This window comes from Gymnoscopelus braueri (assembly GCF_963280865.1).
Source record: "Gymnoscopelus braueri genome assembly, chromosome: 17".
Lineage (NCBI taxonomy): Eukaryota > Metazoa > Chordata > Actinopteri > Myctophiformes > Myctophidae > Gymnoscopelus > Gymnoscopelus braueri.
Genome location: NC_137617.1, coordinates 8,931,274 through 8,951,947, shown reverse-complemented (window position 1 = coordinate 8,951,947; position 20,674 = coordinate 8,931,274). Strand labels below are relative to the sequence as shown.

Genomic DNA, 20,674 nt, shown 5'->3' with positions numbered 1-20,674 from the left:
CGCTATGAGCTCGTATATCTGCTATTCTTGAATAGCCAAAGTGTAAAATAATGCTTTTTAGCTCAAATAAAAAAAAATTACACAGATGCGTTCAAGGTCTTAAAATGTGAAATGCATTCATCCAGTCACAGAAGCTCACAATGAGCATCGTAAGCTTGTAGATCGGCCGTTTTTGCTACTGTTGTGTGACACTGTAGTGTGATGAAGTGGGGCTTTAAATTATAACTCTGGAGTGAGTATGGAGGCGATGTAGTTCCTCTTCTGAGAACCAACTGTCTGCAACCGGTCCTGGTGCAGTTCTGCAACTGACACCACCCGGTCCTGGTCATGATGCACTTCCTCCTGTGGTGGGTCCTCCTGTAGGTCGTCCTGCCCAGCCTGTGAAGTTTATTTTTGTTAGGATTGCATTTGTAAAAGGGATGTTTACTTTTAAAGGACACTGTCCTGTTTTCCATAAAACTGCTGCCAAATGACATGGTTGTGACACAATCTCCATCCTGTTAACCTAATCTCCCCCATTTGTGACTCCTGTCATGTAAATTATCAACAGAGTCAGTAGTTATGGCATACCTGGATCATGTCCTCCACCTCCTCCTCATTGGCTAGACACAGGTTGTGGAGCACGCAGCAGGCCATGATACACAACGGGATCAGATCAATCCTGTTCATATCAAGGTACTTCAGGCGGCGAAAGCGTCCTTTTAGGAGTGCAAACGCTCTGTATGGCGAGAAAGAGAGCAATGAGCAGGAGTAGCATGTCCCCAGACAAATCCTGTCATCCTCAGCTGACTGCTGCTCTATATCAGAATAGAGCTATTTAACAGACAGACAGATAGATAGATCAAACCTTTCAATGACTGTCCTGGTGCCTGACAAAGCCAAATTGTAGTGTCGCTGAACTTGGGACAGGTGGCCATTGTCTTTGAATGGGACCAACAACCACGGCTGTAGGGGGTATGCAGGGTCTCCAATGATGTGTGTATCATCGGGCATCATCTGGTGAGGGCTGGCTTCAATGCTGGCATATACATCTGATTCCCTATAAACCCTGGCATCATGGACGGAAGCAGGATATCCACTGAAGCAGTCTGTGAAGAACATGCTGTGGTCACAGACTGCTTGCAGGTGGATGCCGTGGAAACCCTTCCTATTTACGTATGTCTCTGGGTACTCAAGGGGAGCCTTGATTGGGATATGGGTCCCATCAATGGCGCCAATTACTCTGGGAAAGTTATACAGCTTACTGAATCCCTTTGTGACCTCTGCTATCCTTGCCCCAGTAGGCCATAATATGACAGTCTTTGAGAGACGAGATAGTGCTTTCATGACTCTCTGGAAGCAGGTTTCTACTGTTGATTTTGTGACGCCGAATCGGTCACTGACGTCCCTGCCGAGAAGAAATTAATATTTGTATGTGTTAATCTGTATTGTATATATGTAGATTGTAAATATGTATCTCTAATACAAAATGCACTACTTTGTGTGTAGTTAGTGGCCTGAATTGACTCATTAATGTAGCCAATGAAGGTATAATAATGTCACTGGGTTAAGCTACCTGAATGAGCACTGGTTACCCAATAGCCACAAAACAATCAGTATCTGCTTGGAAGCTGGAATGGATGCTCGCCCAGCTCCATGTTGGTTGGTGATGTCCTCTGCAATTTCCTCTGTTAAGCAAAGCAAGGCAAATTTAGTTTTAGAGCACATTTCAACAAGGCAAGTCAAAGTGCTTTACACCAGTGGCTCTCAAAGTAGGGTCCGTGGACCCCCAGGGGTCCTTGAGGGGCTTCCAGGGGGTCCCCAGCCAAAAGGTTGATAGTTTAGAAGTAGGAACCAATTGGACCATTTATGGGTCTGTAACTCTGAGAGTGTACAGATGGAACCAAATGGACCGACACTCTCAGAGTTATATTAACACTATTGATACTACAGTGTAGATTGGGGGTTCCAGAGAACAAAATGGTATCAAATGGGGTCCATAGCCTGATGCATATCATATCAAACTGGGGTCCTTGAAATTAAAATGGTTGAGATTCACTGCTATAACCATAAAAAAATCTTCTCTTATGACATGAGAAACCAAAACAACAATCAAATCGGAACAAACATTTCAAACAACAAACATTTGGAACACTGTCACTCAACAATTCAATCTCAGTCAGTTTCACACAGCCAGCCAGTTCAATCAGGTGTGGGTAGTAGAAATCTAAAAGCCATATTATAATTGGGTTTAGTCATTTGGTCAATGATAAATGTTGCTGGGATTTTAGAATATGGTACAGACCTGCAACAGCTCCAGAGTGATGTGCACCTCACTCACTACTGCAGACTGACACCATTTTGTACTAGGGTGTGGCTGGCTGGTAGTCAGTGATTGCCAATTGCAATCACTGGGGTGGCTGATCAGTGACTTCATTGATTGCTGAGACTGTGTGTGTGTGTGTGTGTGTGTGTGTGTGTGTGTGTGTGTGTGTGTGTGTGTGTGTGTGTGTGTGTGTGTGTGTGTGTGTGTGTGTGTGTCAGCAGTGACACACACGCACACACACAGCAGTGACACAGCATTTTAAACCTGGGTTACAGGGGTCTCTGACATATCTTTTCAAATGGGGGTCCGCAGGCTAATATGTGTCTATTTGCAGGTCCTTGACATGAAAAAGTTTGAGAACCAGTGCTTTACACAACATTAAGAACATTAAGACAGTAAATCACATTATAAAATGACATATTAAGGACCTGTTAGGATGCTGAATGTTGTGCGTGTCATCCTGAAGTGCTCCCTGAAAGCGTCGTCCAGGTACAGCGGTACGGTCTTCTCTGCATAATCACGGATCTTTACTCTTGCTTGTAGTTGGCGTTGTACAGGGTCTGCCAATCCTGCCATCATTTGCAGGAGATGTCGGTCCATCCTCAAATCCTGGTCCTGCAGAGAAAATTGCATAATCTTATATCTTATAGCCAGATTCAATGTATTTGTCACTCACTCATACAAGCGTATGAGTCCTCTCCACCCCCCCCTTCACCTCTCTCTTCACTCAGTCCCTTCCTCTCGCCTCCCCCTCCCATAATCTCTTCGTCCCCCCTACCGCTATGCCTCTCTCTCCTCTCGTTGATGCTCTGTTGTTTCTTTCCTTCCTCATCGTCCTCTCCTCTCCTCTCCTCTCCTCTCCTCTCTGATGTCTCTCCCTCAAATCTCATTCTCTCCCCTCTCTCTATCTCACTGTATTTCAATTCCTTATCCAGTGTGTGTGTGTGTGTGTGTGTGTGTGTGTGTGTGTGTGTGTGTGTGTGTGTGTGTGTGTGTGTGTGTGTGTGTGTGTGTGTGTGTGTTTGTCTGTATGTGTGTGTGTGTGTGTGCGTGCGCGCATGCCTGCGTGCGTACATGTGCGTCTGTCCAATCCTCTCTGTCTACCTGTCTGATTTGTCTATCTTGCCTGCATGCCTGCCGTTCTGTTTGATGTATATATGTGTGTGTGTGTGTGTGTGTGTGTGTGTGTGTGTGTGTGTGTGTGTGTGTGTGTGTGTGTGTGTGTGTTTATTTTACACTCTGAGAGTTAAGTAACACTCCAGATGTAACTGTGTATATGGGTGTATTTACATAGGTACAGGTATTTACTGTACATGCATATGTATAGTATGTATCTTTAAAATCTGTGAATCTCATATCTGTAGCATCCATCTTATCTTCTTGTCTGTCTTTCTGTATTCTTTCCCTGTCTGTCTCTTTGTATTCTCTCCCTGTCTGTCTCTTTGTATTCTCTCCCTGTCTGTCTCTTTGTATTCTCTCCCTGTCTGTCTCTCTGTATTCTCTCTCTCAGTCTGTCTGTCTGTCTGTCTGTCTGTCTGTATTATTTTCCAGTCTTCACGTCATTTGCTCCTCATCTTTATGTTTATCTCGCAGTCATTCCACTCCTGTCAACTCCGCTGTGACAAACCTCTGCTTTCCTTTCCTCTCCTCTCCTTTCCTCTCCTCTCCTCATATGCAAATATTGTACTTTTACTCCATTACTATTATTTGACCACTTAGTTACTAGTTACTTTGCAGATTTAGCTTACAAAACATACACAACTTCAGCCCTTAAACTGTGGCTATTTAAAAATAGCCGATCTACAAGCTCAGCATGTAGTTCAGTGCTTTTTTTGTTTATTTTATACCGTTCAAAACTTGGTACAAGTACATTTTGATACCAATACGTTTGTACTTTTACTCAAGTACATTTACTTGTAACAGAGTAATTGCAGTATAAAGTAAAATAAATTGAGTACTTTCTCCACCACTGGCAGACTGTGGCAACATCTGTGGGAAGTTCTGGGAGCTGAGATTAGCCCCGGGCTAAGGCTAACTATCTCCCCGTATAAACACAGTTGATTTTCATGGCTGTGTGCCTGTGTTACATGTAAAGTGTTACTTACATTCTCAACTTCACTGTCATCCTCGTCGCTGTCAATTATTCTTTCGTTAACTGCTGCGTTTGTCACCAGGGAAATGATGCTTATGCTGTTTGCACCGGCTTCTGCCATGTTGCTTTTCAGAGGCTGAAAAGCGCACCGCTGGCGCTGCCCCTTTTTTAGGTCGTTCGTAAATCAGAAGAACGCTCTATGACGTCACCGCCAGTGCACTCAAAAAACTGAGCACATTCTCGGTGCATATATCCGAACGAACCCTAAACATACTGTGAAATAAATTACAGTACATACTGGCATCGTGCTGCCAGTAAGTTACTGTACATGTGACAGCAAATATTTTACAGTGTACAAGTCTGAATGAAATTTCCCCCACAATTACATCTCAATTTCAAAACATATTTGACATCTTCACAAGCACCTAGCAAAAGTGACCTCTCATAGAATGTGGAATATGGAAATTATATCAATGTATATCCACACATGTGTAAAGTAATGATTACAATAAACTACAATCAAACAGGTGTGTGTAACAGCAGGCCTATCCTGCAAAGGAATCTCTCTGGGCCATCAAATAGCATAGGTTAACAAACATTGCCCTCTAGTGGGCAAACAGTGGTCAAAATACCACATGCCCATGAAACTCGATGATTTTCGAGATAGATAGGCTATAAATGATGACATCATCATTGTGTGTGTCCACATAATTAGCCACTTGTGTTCTGTTCGCCTTTTATTCTTTATTTAACCCTTATGCTTGTTTTGTGACTCAATGGCTCGCACGCACTACAACTTTCATTCAGTCTCAGATTGCGGTGCAGTTATTTCACTGTGCAACAAAAAAATCATCCTTCAAAGTTATAATTGCACCTATGATAACATTTCCTAATTGCTTGATTTAACAGCAGTATTAAAAAAGCAATATCTGTTTTGTTATTCTTCATAGCCTATAAGATCACAACAGAAAATGATGTATGTGAGTTTCCCTATGTAATCAGTATGAATTAATTACAGAATATTTGTGTGCTTTTTAAAGGAACACTGTGGACTGTGGAACTACAGTAGAAGAATGAAGAAGCTGGTTCTTATCTTAGAGAATTTGCTGCTCTATGCTTTTGTGATAAGTGGCACAAGAGGTAGGATCATCTTTATGTATATTGTGTTGTTTTCACACACTTTATTTAGTTATGTTCTGATATACAAACGTTTTAAATGGTTTGGACCATCTCACAATTCATCATGAAATATGTTTAGAAAATAAGAAAAGAAAATTATATAATTTAAAGATATTTGCTCAGTAGGCTATGTCTTTTCTTTAAACAGATACTGATTATGGTGCTGTTTACAAAATCATCTACGACAATGGAGACCCCATAACAGCTGAACCTGGGACAGGTTCTCTAATCGGCTGTAGTTTCACTCATGGTGCTGATTTCAAACCCACGTCTGTAATACTAATGTGGTGTGAATCTCCATATCCATGTGGGAAGGATGACGTAATTTTCGACTCTGGGAATGTCAATGCTACTAAGGGCCAGTTCAGGGGTCTAGTGTCCCTCTTGGAGCCAGATCTCATCAAAAAGAACTGCAGTATCCACATCGATGACCTCAGCATCAACATGTCTGGACCCTATCAAATTGGAGTTATCGGTGAAGTGAATGGACACCCTTATATGATAAGGACTCAACTCAAAAAGCTCATCAATGTCACAGGCATGAGCTATTGTTACTTTTATAGTCTAATTTAACTCTTTAAGTGTGTACAAATAACCAAATGAACCCATCTGGTTACATTTGTAAAATAAATAACACATTTGGGTTTGTTGTGCCACTAGGACTGAAACATCCCAGAATAAGTGGTGAAAACATAGTGGACAAAGATGGTACGCTGATCTTGACCTGTGAGGCCCAAAGCTACCCTCCATCGAATGTCATTTGGACTGTAGATGGATCCGACAAACCACTGATTAGTGGCAGTCAGACAGCCACTCTCATCATTCCAAAGGTGACAACTGAACATTCTGGAAGGTACATCTGTACAGCAAATCATCTGAATGAGACGAAGACTACATTTGCTAGTGTATTTGTGAGCTGTAAGTACTGTACACTGCACTGAGCTGCTTTGAGGAAACATTTATTTTCACTTTTCTATATACATATTTCTCTTTCATGTGATTTTATAGTGCAACTTTGCTCGTTTGCCCTCAGCCTTTCAAAAGATGAAAGAGGGAATAGTCATCCTTACCATTGTGTCTTCGGTTGGTGTTGTGGCTCTCAGTGCAATCATCACATTTCATTGTCTTTTCAGGTGCAGTGTTACAATCTCTCTATAATCTCTCTCATGTTTCAATTAGAATTTGTATTGAGAAATACAAAAAAAAATCTTAATCATTTAACTAAACAATAGTTGAGATGCTTTTTTTCTCTCTCAAAATGTCTACTCAGACGCAGAAAGAAACTGGAAGACCAGGCACTGCAGGCAGAGTCCCTAGAGATGGTGATTCCTCAAGATCAGCAGGTATTTCTTTTTATATCTAATTCCACTTTGTATATCATTGATGTTTGAAACGTTTCTGAAATTTCGTTACTATGCTTTCACTGAACATTTATTTGTGTTAGAGGAAAGGGTTTGTCATCATCACTGACCTGCTCATATCAATTCCACATTGTTCAAACTGTTCAGGAGGCAGAACGAGGACGAGTAGATGGTTTAGATGGACTTGAGCAGACCTTCGGCGTCCAGGAGGCAGGAGGTAAGAGCAGTTGTCGACAGGGTTATGTTAACGGAACCCTGGCGAAAGGCACTCCCCTCTATATATGCTCAATAATAATCCCAAAATGGACATTAATGCTGTTTTTATATTTTTCATGAGCTTTTGACACAATTGTTGTAACAAGTGCTACAGTCTTAGCCTGGTAAACCCTCCCTCCGGAAATGTCATTTCTATTTGATTCCTGGAGTGAGTCTGGCCTGATCCGCCTTTCTGCAATATTGGCTGTGTACGCCAAACGGACGAGCCTATCAGTGTCGTCGCTCATTGTTCTGTGATTGACAGCTTACGTTGGCCAATCAGGTGGCGAGTTCGAGTGAGCCCAAAACACGAACGGCAGCCATCTTTTTCTTGTCCGCTATATTCTCCGCAATTTTTTTACTTCAAAAAGCTCTCTAACTTCTATTTTGAGGGACGGAATTTACTTATAAGATATCGTTTGGATAGAATTTAGTTGTTTAACTTCATATATGTGGTCAATTAATCATGACAAAGCCTATTTAAAAATAAAAATTTAGAGAACCGGTAGGGGCGGGCAGTGACACCCATGTATCCGAATAAGGCAACCCATTTTGGGCATGGCTGTCTCAAAAGTCCCGTTGCGTCACATTAAGACTGTTGAACTGCTGATTGGCTGAAGGGGAAAAATTATCATTGGCTGAAGGGGTTGTCAGTCAACGGTATTACTCCCGCCCAACTCCAGCACAGCCAATATTGCAGAAAGGCGGATCAGGCCAGACTCACTCCTGAAATCAAATGGAAATGAGATTTCCGGAGGGAGGGTTTACCAGGCTACTACAGTCTATGGCAGGCATAAGTGTCATTGATGAGGTTTATCTAAGCATATACATAAAACACATTACTGTACACGCAAATCGGTGTACAGTATCTCTATAGTCATGTGATCAAGATGGATGTGTCCGATATTTCATATTCCATCCTACTTGGCTAACCTTGGCTTACAAAGTTTGCAGGATAGGTCCGTTTTGAACAAAACTCCTGTGTGCGATTTCCGTGAAATTTCGCACACATATTCCCACTAGGCCGAGGAAGAAATGCCACCCTTTTCACATTGGCCTGTTATAGCGCCACCAGCAGGTCTAATTTAGCAAACCACATTTTTGGAACAAAATGACTGGAATCACAAATGCAGTGACCGATTGCCGTGAATGGCCTACGAATAAATGGCACCCTTTTCACATTGGCCTATTATAGTGCCACCAGGAGGCCATAATAACCTACCTGACCTGGCTGTTCAGACGGAGGCAGAAGGAGGAAGAGTAGATGGTTTCGATGGAGATGAGCAGACCTTCGGCGTCCAGGAGGCAGGAGGTAAGAGCAGTTGTCGACAGGGTTATGTTAACGGAACCCTAGTCTGGGAGACTTCGCCTCAGAACCTGGACAGCAGGGGCGCGGCCACTGCCTTCTGATTCAAATCAACAGCCAATGAAGAAAATAGGATGTAAATAGGAGCGCCACCAGGAGGCCATAATAACCTACCTGACCTGGCGGAGACTTGTGCTCCGAGGAGCACTTTTTCTAGTTTTTTGTATGTAGTACGAATGTATTTATTACACAGACGTTATCAAATGTAACTCAATATCATAAACGACACAGAGTCACATACCTGACAAAATCACCGGGTGGTTTGTTTATTTTTGGAACACAGTTCTTATATGACGCAATCTAAGATTTGCCTATGGGAAATCCATTGCGTTGCAAGGCGTTGTGAGCTTGTAGATCTGCTATTTTCAGAATATTTATCTGTGGAACAGAGTCAAACTAAATGTAAGGCCTCAACTCCTACACTCCAAATGCTTATCAGGGTGGGGGGTCCCCAGTTCAAATATGATTCTTTTGGAGGGTCGCGGCCTGAAAAGGTTGAGAACCAATGCTGTAGTCTGTTTCAAACATATTTAAGGTATGTGCTCTGTATACATACAGCAGGTCTGTGTAATGTGTCGAGATCAGTAAAGTGTAGATAGTGCAGGGATACACATACCTGACCTGTATGTATTCACCTCTCTCTATAGACCACAATCAGACGTCAGGCTCAGGGGGCATGGCGCTCGATGGCTTGCCGCCCAAGAGCTATGTCGCCCAAGAACCTGAGGCTATCCCACCGCTGCCTCAGGAAAGCCTAAAGCCTGATCTGCTGAAGGAGGTCAAAGATGTCCTGATACCTGCTGAGATGCTCCGAGTTCAGCATGAGGAGATCATTGGCAAAGGTGGGGCTTTTAAGTAGTCCAGCGATTCCCAATATTTTGGGCCAGAGAGGCCCAGTGGCGGGCCATGAGGACATTGCAAGTGTCATTGTGATACCGATAAATATAAGCTGCGTGCTATGTTAGTCTCATTGATCCAAGCCGGAACACAATCGACGAATTGCTCATTAAAATAAACATGCTCTGAAAACGCACGCGCAAGGCCTCAACTCCTACACTCCAAATGCTTATCAGGGTGGGGGGTCCCCAGTTCAAATATAATTATTTTTGGGGGTCCCCAGTTCAAATATGATTCTTTTGGAGGGTCGCGGCCTGAAAAGGTTGAGAACCAATGCTGTAGTCTGTTTCAAACATATTTAAGGTATGTGCTCTGTATATATACAGTAGGTCTGTGTAATGTGCCAAGATCAATAAAGTGTAGATGCACATACAGGGATACACATACCTGAGCTGTATGTATTCACCTCTCTCTCTATAGACCACAATCAGACGCCAGGCTCAGGGGGCATGGCGTTCCATGGCTTGCCGCCCACGAACTATGCCGCCCAAAAACCTATCCCACTGCTGCCTCAGGAAAGCCTAATCCTTGATCTGCTGGAGGAGGTCAAAGATGTCCTCATCCCTGCTGAGATGCTCCGAGTTCAACATGAGGAGATCATTGGCAAAGGTGGGGCTTTTAAGTAGTCCAGCGATTCCCAATATTTTGGGCCAGAGAGGCCCAGTGGCGGGCCATGAGGACATTGCAAGTGTCATTGTGATACCGATAAATATAAGCTGCGTGCTATGTTAGTCTCATTGATCCAAGCCGGAACACAATCGACGAATTGCTCATTAAAATAAACATGCTCTGAAAGCGCACGTGGCCCAAGTGGTCCGATGGCTGGGCCAAGAATGGCTAGAATGGCGCTATATAAATGCAATTTTTCATTTTTTTTATGATTCTTTGGTGAAATGAAAACATTTAATAATGATATGTGGAAAATATAAAATAAAATAAATAAAAAGTAATTGAAAAACATGGTCTCCTCCCGCATTAGAAGGACAATATCAGTCACCAGAACCAAGGACGGGTGTGGTTTAAATGGAGTTTGAAGTTACAATGGGTTTGTATAGGAAGGGGGCGTGTCTGTTAAAATGAATATCAAATATCTAAATACTGAATCAAGCAACTTAAAAACTGTCTGGGGTGCTCAAAAAAGCCTGAGTAGACGTTAAAATGACCCCAAACATGTTTGAAAGTAAAATATCCCTTTAAAGCAACAAGCTAAATTAACCACTACATTGTCTGATTTCATTACTGTACACTTCTTTGCAGAATATCTCACACCATACTTGTTGCGTTCATACAGGTCACTTTGGGACAGTCTACCATGGATACCTGATGGACTGCAATGATCAAGAGATCCACTGCGCTGTGAAATCACTTAACAGTATGTGAATACCTGCTTAAGTGACCGACCGGTCCGACCATAACACAAGTTAACAGCTCTGTTTCAGACAGAGTGTGTATAATATCATCGTTTGCTGTGTTCCCAGGTATCACAGACCAAGTTGAGGTGCAGCAGTTCCTCAGAGAAGGCATCATCATGAAAAACTTCCATCACTCCAATGTCCTGTGTCTGCTGGGTGTCGTGCTGCCCAAGGAAGGGCTTCCCCTGGTGGTGCTCCCCTACATGAAGCACGGAGACTTACGGCACTTCATCCAGTCTGAGAACAGGGTGAGTCAACTTTACCCATAGATGTATAATATAACTAAAGGGGGAATTGCCCCGCCCCCAGCTATTCATTTCAATGAAATTGCTCAGTGGCGTTTTGAAGCACCCGGAAGCCTGCCGGAAGTAGAATTATTGAGACGTTTGAGAGACGTTTCGAGCAACCATAGAGTTATGAGCATGCGCACTAGTGTCACTTTTGCGTCCTACGTCACAACCTACCTCCATGTTTTTGGCCAGGACTTAAAAAAAAGAGAGATGTTTGATCTCAAGTGACTTATATAAAAAAGGTTGACCAGAGAGAGAGAGAGAGAGAGAGAGAGAGAGAGAGAGAGAGAGAGAGAGAGAGAGAGAGAGAGAGAGAGAGAGAGAGAGAGAGAGAGAGAGAGAGAGAGAGAGAGAGAGAGAGAGAGAGAGAGAGACCTGGACACTTTGGCCCCTAAATGTTGAAGAGGATGTTGATATTAGACCATTCCTGTGAATGAATGTCATGTCTGTAACAGCATAGACTGCCCCAACGCTCCTGATTTCGTGTATAGAGGGGCGGGTGTATAGAGCCGGCGAGAGATTGCGCCTGATCCCATTGGTTCACCGATCTGTCCGTCAACCCCCGCCCCGTTAACACAACATTACGAGCGACGCCCACTGCACTCTGGTTGGTTGCGAAATGAAACACTTCCTCATACCGAGTACACCGACCCGCTGGGCCAGGCTTTTATTTTTTAGCAAAACTAAGCAATAAAAGCCTGGAGATCGAGGCTAGTAACAGCAAGACTGCTGCTACACTTCTACTGTTTCATCTGTTATATGATGTGTTTCTTATTTAAGGTTCTTCTTTGCATATGGTGTTACGTTTTCCCAGACAAAATACTAGGTAATTGTACAATTAGTGCATCTAATAGATAGTATTTATGATGGATATTCCGCCTGAGTTCAAACAATTGTAGGTTTATGAGTTGTATATACTGCAATCTGTGTATATATGAAAAATGAAATTTATTATTTGCTACAATATGGCAATACGCAACAGATGTTTTTTATAACGTGGTTCTGTAGTTGGGACTATAGGTATTTAATGTTAATTAAAATATCACTTTTGTGCAGATTCAACGTTATTTGACTGGGAGCTACTTGATATTCAGGTTTTTACATTTTCGGTTTCATGTTTCTTCCACAGGACCTAACGGTAGAGGACCTGATTGGCTTTGGGCTGCAGGTTGCCAAGGGGATGGAATATTTGGCCCAGAAGAAGTTTGTCCACAGAGACCTGGCAGCACGGAACTGCATGTGAGTGTGAATCACACACACTTTGAGAATGTCAGTGACAAAGCCTTTTATTGTCAAATTGGCCAAATTGTCAAATATTACATAAGAAAGGGGCAAATATTGTGAAAATAGCCAATCTACAAGCTCACAACGCCTTGCAGTGCGAGGCGTTGTGAGCTTGCAGATCGGCTATTTTCACAATATGTATCTGTGGAACTGAGTCAAACTAAATGTAATGCCTACAATTCCAAGTGCTTGTCAGGGGAACAGGGGACCCCCCATCCCCAGTTCAAATATGATAATTTGGGAGGGTCGCGGCCTGAAATGTTTGGGAACCCTTGTGCTAAATTACTAAATATGTCAATTGTAAGACAGGTGAGTGATTGGTGCTTAATTTTCTGCGACATACATGGACGTTGCAGGCTGGATGAGAACCTCACGGTGAAGGTGGGAGACTTTGGCATGGCGAGAGACGTCTTCACCAAGGAGTACTACAGGATTCAGGACCCTAATAAGGCCAGGCTCCCGCTCAAGTGGTTAGCCATCGAGAGCCTGCAGACGCTGAAGTTCACCACCAAATCTGATGTGGTGGGTTTATGTAATCCACTTAAATTAAATAATGTGTTACCCTAAACACGTTCTGTATTTAAATGATATACTCTACTGTCAACGCCCGTGGCAGTGGTCGTTTGGGGTGCTGATGTGGGAGCTGCTGACCAGAGGTGCGAAACCCTATCCTAAAGTGGACAACTACGACATCACGCATTACCTGTTGACGGGACGCCGCCTTCGGCAGCCCAAGTGCTGTCCAGATGCTCTGTAAGGGTCACACACATATACCACTGCAACATAGCGTTGCTGTCGGGTTGCAAACCTTGTATTTTCAGGAAATGGAAGAAAATAATCTGTGTTCCAATGGATCCAATGTAGTTATTATTTTGGTCACAAGCTCTTGTTATTACTTTTCATTGGTTAAATATGTATAAAACCCACAGATGTAATCTGTGGGTGTAACCCAAGTGTAAGTGTAACCAACATTGCTATGCGTAGATCGTAGATTTTGCTACTTAGAAGTTGAAAAACTGAGATGCAAGGTTTCTGCCCGATAGTGACGATATGCTCAGTTGTCTCATAACCCTGTTATTGCTTGCTTCTTAGTTTAGTTTAGTTTAGTTTAGTTTAGTTTAGTTTAGTTTAGTTTAGTTTATTTGATCATCTCCACCAGTATCAATAAAATCATACATCAACATAAGCAAACGGTTACATAGTTAAAGTTAAGCTTCCTAGCTTGTTCATGCTGTAAGTGATATATTTTTGTTCAAATACAGTGTTAAGTGCTCTATATTCTGATAGCAATCATTGCTATAGTGTTTGTTCACTAACAGGGGTCTCCCCGTCTCTCGAGCTTTTAAGTGAACAGAATATGCATTTTCAGGGCGGGATACCAATTTTTAACCTGACTCCGCCAGATGGGGGCGGTATTGACTTTGTGACGCAAGCTTCTTCCTTCTGGCGGAGTCAGGTTAACCAATTTTATCCAATCAGGAGAAAGAACTCAAACACAAAATTGGAACTGGAAACACTATAAAATTGAATCTGATAAATGGGTTCTCTCTCCTGAATGGCAACTGGCAATTGGCAACCCACCTGAAATGTGGGTATTTTCTGTTTATTAAAGAGCCGGAGAGACAGGGAGACTCCTGTTACTGAACATACATTCTATATAGCAATGACTACTATCAGAATAATAGAGCTTTACATATTTATGTTGTTGTTTTACAAAAAAAAAACTTACACCACTTTTAATTCATTTTATTCATCCACTTTTTCCACATTCATTCACCCACACACACACACACACACACACACACACACACACACACACACACACACACACACACGCACACGCACACACGCACATGCACACACGCACACACACAAACACACACTCTTTCCACCAGGTACACGATCATGCTCCAGTGCTGGGACCCAGAGCCCGAGAGCAGGCCTGACTTCCACAGCCTGGTGCTGGAGGTGCAGGAGATACTGTCCTACCTGGAGGGGGATCCTATACTGCTCAGGTGCGACATCAGCCTGAGCAGTGTCACCTACATCAACGTGGACCAGCCCAGACCCTACCAGCCTCTCCGCCCCCCTACCGCCTCTGCAGACGAGGCCGAGGCCTCAGACACCGACTGACTGACACACAGTCTGACGCTGTGATTCTCAAGCTTTTAAAACAAAAATCTAGTTCAAGGACCACCGCAGTTTGTGATGCGTTAGACCACAGACCCCCCATCTTCTCAACTTCATCAATCTCTCTCTGACCTCGATTATTGTCCCCTCCTATTTTAAAAGCTCCCTTTTATTTCCAAAATATTAGAAAAAATTGTTGCCAGGCAACTTTTAACAGTTTTAAATATCCACAACATTTTAGATACGTTCCAGTCACGTTTTAGACAGATGCATTCTACTGAGACAGCGCTTTTAAGAGTATCCAATGATCTTTTAATGGCATCCGATAAAGGGAAATCCTCAACTTTAGTGTTGCTCGATATGAGTGCTGCATTTGACACTTTAGATCAATTTATTTTAATTAATAGGCTCAGGGAGCGGGTGGGGATCACAGGGAGAGCCCTCGATTGGTTCTCCTCCTACCTCACATGTAGGAACTTCACAGTTGCTGTGGGCACACATGTGTCAAGCTCTGTCAAGTCCCCCAGGGCTTGGTCCTCTGGCCAACTCTTTTTGCACTTTATATGCTGTCTTATCACTTTTATGCAGACGATATCCAGCTGTATTATTCTCTACTCTAAGAGCCCTTTTAACGAGCCCTTTTAACTCTAAGAGCCCCCCACAAGTGTCAAGCTCTGCCAAGTCCCTCTTCCTCTGGGCAACTCTTTTTGCACTTTTTATGCTACCTCTTGGTCACCTCATCAGCACTTTTAAATCTATGTCTTATCACTTTTATGCAGACGATATCCAGCTGTATTATTCTTTTAACTCTAAAGGCGGTTACACACCGGCGAATATGCGAATATACGCAAAATTCGGAATCGTTCCGAATAATTAAAAGACGCTTTTTCGCTTCGCTTTTTCGCTCCAAAGCTTGCATTGACTTCATAAGGTTTTAAAAAAAAACGTATATTCGCATGAAAAAAATCGCCCCGGTGTGTAAGGACCTTAAGAGCCCTGATGATTTTAATTTCAATGTTTTGCACAACTGTATGTCAGCCATTAAGGCCTGGATGTCAGACAACTTTTTACAACTGAATGAGGCCAAAACTGAGGTGCTTATTGTTGCCCCCGACAGCATTGTGCCCAAAGTGGTTGAATGTATGGGGCCCCTTAGACAAAACATCCGCCCTAATCTCAGAAACCTCGGTGTAAATTTCAACCAATCAATGCACCTTGATACACACATCAACTCTGTAACCCGTACATGCTTCTTTCACCTCAGAAACATTGCAAAGCTCAGATCCATTGTTGTTTCCCATCCCACGCATTTGTCTCATCACGCTTGGACTACTGCAATTCAGTTTTCACCTGCCTCAGCAAAACCACCATGGACCGCCTCCATTGCCCTCCAAATAATTCAAAATGCTGCCGCCAGATTGCTAACCAGAACAAACAGAAGGTCCCACATCACTCCAGTCTTAGCCGCCTTGCATTGGCTCCCCATCAATTTCCGAGTCCAATTCAAAATTCTGGTGCTCACCTATAGAGCTCTACATGGTCAGGCTCCAAGTTATTTGACCGATCTGGTCCCACGCTATGTCCCGGAAAGGGCGCTAAGGTCTGCTGAACAGGGTCTGTTAAAGACCCCAAACACTAATCTAAGAACCAAGGGTGACAAGGCCTTTCAAGCTGTAGCCCCCAAACTGTGGAATGCTCTCCCCCAAGTCCTGAGAGACGCAGCCTCGGTTGACATTTTTTAAAAACAACTCAAAACGCTTCTATTTGAACAGGCGTTTGTTGTCGTTACATGATTTTATTTTCCTTACCTGTGTTGTTATCCCACCTGAGAGAAATTTGTACAGCCTTTTTGTTTAGTGGTGTTGTTATAAAGCACTTTGTGAGACTCCTCTGTGAAATGCGCTATATAAATAAAATTTACTTACTTACTTACTTACTTACTTACTTCTTCTTTTATGTTAAAATTGCCTTGTGGATGGAAGGCAGTGTTGCCAGATTCTGGGAGAGAAACAAGCAACCGGGTCTAGGAAAACAAGCCCAAAAGAAGCGACTATGGGTCACATGAGCACTTTAAACATGTACATCAGCTATTTGAAAATAGCAGATCTGCAGATCGACGCGTTGTGAGCTTGTAGATCTGCTACTTTCAAATAAAATCTTGGGGGAGAATTATAATAAGCAGTGCTGTGACCCAGATAGTTTTCCCCCGGTTGAGGGGAAGGTCAAATGGGGGGGTGATTGTAGCAGGAGAGTGGATCAGAGCCCCTGTCTGAAGCCCAAAAGACTACCATGGCTTTAGTGTCTCTTCCAATGCGTTACATTGGTGCCGTGGGGGGGGGGGGGGATAGTTGCAGAGTGGCTCAGAGCCAGTGGTGTAAAAAGTGCTCACATGTTTTACTTAAGTACATTTTCAAATGTCATCAAAATCATGTGAAAATAGCAATGCAACTCATTGTGAGCTTGTAGATCGGCTATTTTCAAGTGGCCGAAATGTATATAGGGCTGAAGTGGTTAGAGCCTTGTATTGCGATACAGGTCGCTCCAATGAACTGCAGAGGCCAATGAGGTATCTAGGTTTCTATATCTATGATTGGGACAGAATGCTCTACAAGCTACTAATTTTTTTTTTGCGCTGGCTGCAAAAAACTGTCTGCCGTGCACAACCTGAGTTTAACAGCGGGCAACCATATTTTGGTGTGACCGTGCCCTAACAGAGTATTTCTACATGTCAGTGTTTTTTTTTTTACTTAAGTAAAAAATGTGAGTACTTTTTCCACCACTGCCGAAATGTATATAGGGGCTGAAGTGGTTAATGTGTGTTTTGTATTATAATGAAAATGTACAAATAATTGTTGTGGAGTAAAAGTACAATATTTGTCTGATTGATTGATTGATTGAATACTTTATTTAGAAGTTTGCAGAAAAAAAGCATATGAAAGTACAGTCCAAATACAAGGTCAACTAAAAAAAGCCAATGGCTTGTTTCAATTGGGGTCCTTTTGTACTCAATTCATAGTGACATTAAATGACAGACAGATATACACTACTAAAATGCAGAACATCATATAAACAGTTTAAAAATGAAAACAAAGAAAAACTAAATATGTTTACATTAAAGAATATTCAAAAAATATTTACTCTGAGATGTATTGGAGTAGAAGTAAAAGTACAGAAAATTGGAAATACTTGAGTAAAGTAAAAAATACCTCAAAATTGTACTTAAGTACAGGACCTGAGTGTACTTAGTTACTTTACACCTATTTCCTCCGAGGTGGTAAGTGAAGCGAGGTTACTTTACACCTAGCCTCGATCTTCAGGCTTTTATTGTTTAGTTTTGCTAAAAAAAATTAAATTTTACACCTAACACCACTGGGCGGAACCACTGTGACCGAGTCTGTGGGGAAGTCGGGAATGTAAGCGGCAGCACACACAGCCTCTTACTGTATGTATGTTTGCCAATGTGACATTATTATACAATGTTGTCGCCCATGGAGGTGTAAGAGGGACTTACTAAACTAATTTCTCTGGATTTTCATCCTACCAGGTAATGACTAGCCTGGTAAACCCTCCCTCCGGAAATCTCAATTCTATTTGATTCCTGGAGTGAGTCTGGCATGAACCGCCTCTCTGCAATATTGGCTGTGTATGCCAAACGGCCGCGCCTATCAGCGTCGTCGCTCATTGTTCTGTGATTGACAGCTTACGTTGGCCAATCAGGTGGCGAGTTCGAGTGAGCCCAAAACACGAACGGCAGCCATCTTTTTCTTGTGCGGCCAATTCTCCGCTATTTTTTTACTTCAAAAAGCTCTCTAACTTCTATTTTGAGGCACGGAATTTACTTATAAGATATCGTTTGGATAGAATTTAGTTGTTTAACTTCATATATGTGGTCAATTAATCATGACAAAGCCTATTTAAAAAAAAAAAAATAGAGAACCGGTAGGGGCGGGCAGTGACACCATTGTACCCGAAAAAGGCAACCCATTTTGGGTATGGCTGTCTCAAAAGTCCCGTCGCGTCACATTAAGACTGGTGAACTGCTGATTGGCTGAAGGGGAAAAATTATCATTGGCTGAAGGGGTTGTCAGTCAACGGTATTACTCCCGCCCAACTCCAGCACAGCCAATATTGCAGACAGGCGGATCAGGCCAGACTCACTCCTGAAATGAAATGGAATTGAGATTTCCGGAGGGAGGGTTTACCAGGCTAGGTAATGACCGCTTATCGGTCTGAATGACAAGGCAATAATGGGTCCATTCGACCTCTTGTACCCCCTACTTCAGGTCTGATTTGTCTAGATTGTCTGATTTGTCGCTAACTAGTTGCTGGACAAGAGCCCATATAGTGACTCTTGTGGTTTAGTAGCCATGGTTCACATGACGCTTTGGTATGACAGTCATGTTTCAGGGCTAGTGGTTTAGTTGACTCAGACTGTCTGCAAACGTTTGAACACTTGTTGAAACAAACAAGCAGTTTTACACACTTTTAGCCTTAGATCAAGTCTCTCGTAGATGTATTTTTCTAATCGATTTTAACATTTTTATATCTACGAGAGTCTTAGCTCCAGTTTGCCCTGGAATGTCACCAGTAAAGCCCGTATATCTCCGAACATGTACAAATATAAAATATAAGGTGCTTGCCCGCTTGCACCAAATATTAACTATGTGTCCGGAGTATTTGTGCAATGTATTAGTCCATATTTTTCAATAAATACGTATTTTAATCCCGTCTGTGGCCGAACGTCAGTTTCCCCCTTCGTGTACGTCCTGTTTACATAAGGTGTAATTCCGGCTTTCACCGGATGCGCCCCGTCACTACCGCCTATTGGGAACAGAATTCCGACAGAATCGGCCACAGACGGGATTAAAACACGTATTGTTTAATTGTATATTGTTAGGAGAAATACGGGCTTTAGTGGTGACATGTCAGGCAAACTGGGGGGGGGGGGGGTCGCCAAGACTCTCGTAGATACGAAAGTAAAAGTCAGACTCGATCAAATACATCTACGATAGTCTTGATCTATAAGGCTAACACCATTTGAACCCTAATGATTCTATCCGCGTCCACTGATCTTAGAGTTTAGGAAGCTTCAGATCAGTCTGCCAGTGCCTACCAGACTGGCATACAAGAAGAGTGGGCACCTCCTGTACATAATTATCAGACTTAAATGTACCCTTCAGCTTCTTGTTTATGCCCAAAATGATTGGATAAACAAATGTTGTAGCAATTGTAGAAATATTAGACCTTAATTGTCGAATCATATTCTAATCATGTATACTTCACATTACTTAAGACCATTTACCAAATATTGTATTTTTTTACATTTTGGACAAAATAGCCAATTTCACATGGAGGTGCCCACTCTTCCTTAGTGCCCACTCTTCCTGTTACCCTAGACTGCAGCTGTATAACCAATGGGGGAACTCTGATTTTCTACTGAAGTAAAAGGAGCAATGCCACTGTTGCCACAATGTAGAAACAGCTTTTTTTTTTAAATTTTACTTGAGTCAAAGCACAAAAATATTGTTGACATCAAAATACAGCACCAAACATAAACGTACTTTGCACAATGGTCTATATGTCACAGGGTGAATGGAGATCCAGGGTGATTGAAGACAGAGCGCTCGTTTTTAGGCACGGGGCTTCGGGCGAGGCGGGGCTTTTCGAGACAGGGTTTATTAGCGAGGCTCGCGAGGAGGAGAAGGAGTGTGAGCTTGTAGATCTGCTATTTTCAAAAGAAGGAGGACGCGGCGCTGCGAGGCGGGGGTTTATTATGCGAGGCTCGTCCTCGAGGAGGACGAGCACCTCCTCCTCCTTCTCCTCCTCCGAGGAGGAGAAGGAGAACGCGGCGCCAAGAGGCGGGGCTTTGATGCGACGCAGACCTGTCTTTTGTTGTTCCCCCCCACATAGCAACCAGGAAGCTACGCTAGGGGAACGCTGAACACACGTTCACACGCACACGCTTGTCCATGACGGAGGTGCGCCGACTTAGTAGAGCTTGAGGCCGAGGAGGCGCGCCCTCGCGCCTCCAGGCGCGAGTGCCCGCGCTGACCGGCCGATGCTCTACTAGTCGACACAGCGCCGTTCCAGTTGTAAACCGATA

The 20,674-nt window shown here is 43.0% G+C and overlaps 1 protein-coding gene across 1 annotated transcript; it reads right to left on the bottom strand.

Moving 5' to 3' along the window:
* Positions 1–219: 219 nt before the first annotated feature.
* On the bottom strand, positions 220–4,518 carry LOC308104925 (putative nuclease HARBI1; the record flags this gene model as incomplete). Its single annotated transcript, XM_080455565.1, has 6 exons — positions 220–378; positions 571–718; positions 848–1,387; positions 1,556–1,667; positions 2,734–2,920; positions 4,411–4,518. The coding sequence occupies 6 exons, from the start codon at positions 4,516–4,518 to the stop codon at positions 220–222; spliced, it is 1,254 nt and encodes a 417-aa protein (XP_080311691.1).
* Positions 4,519–20,674: the final 16,156 nt, after the last annotated feature.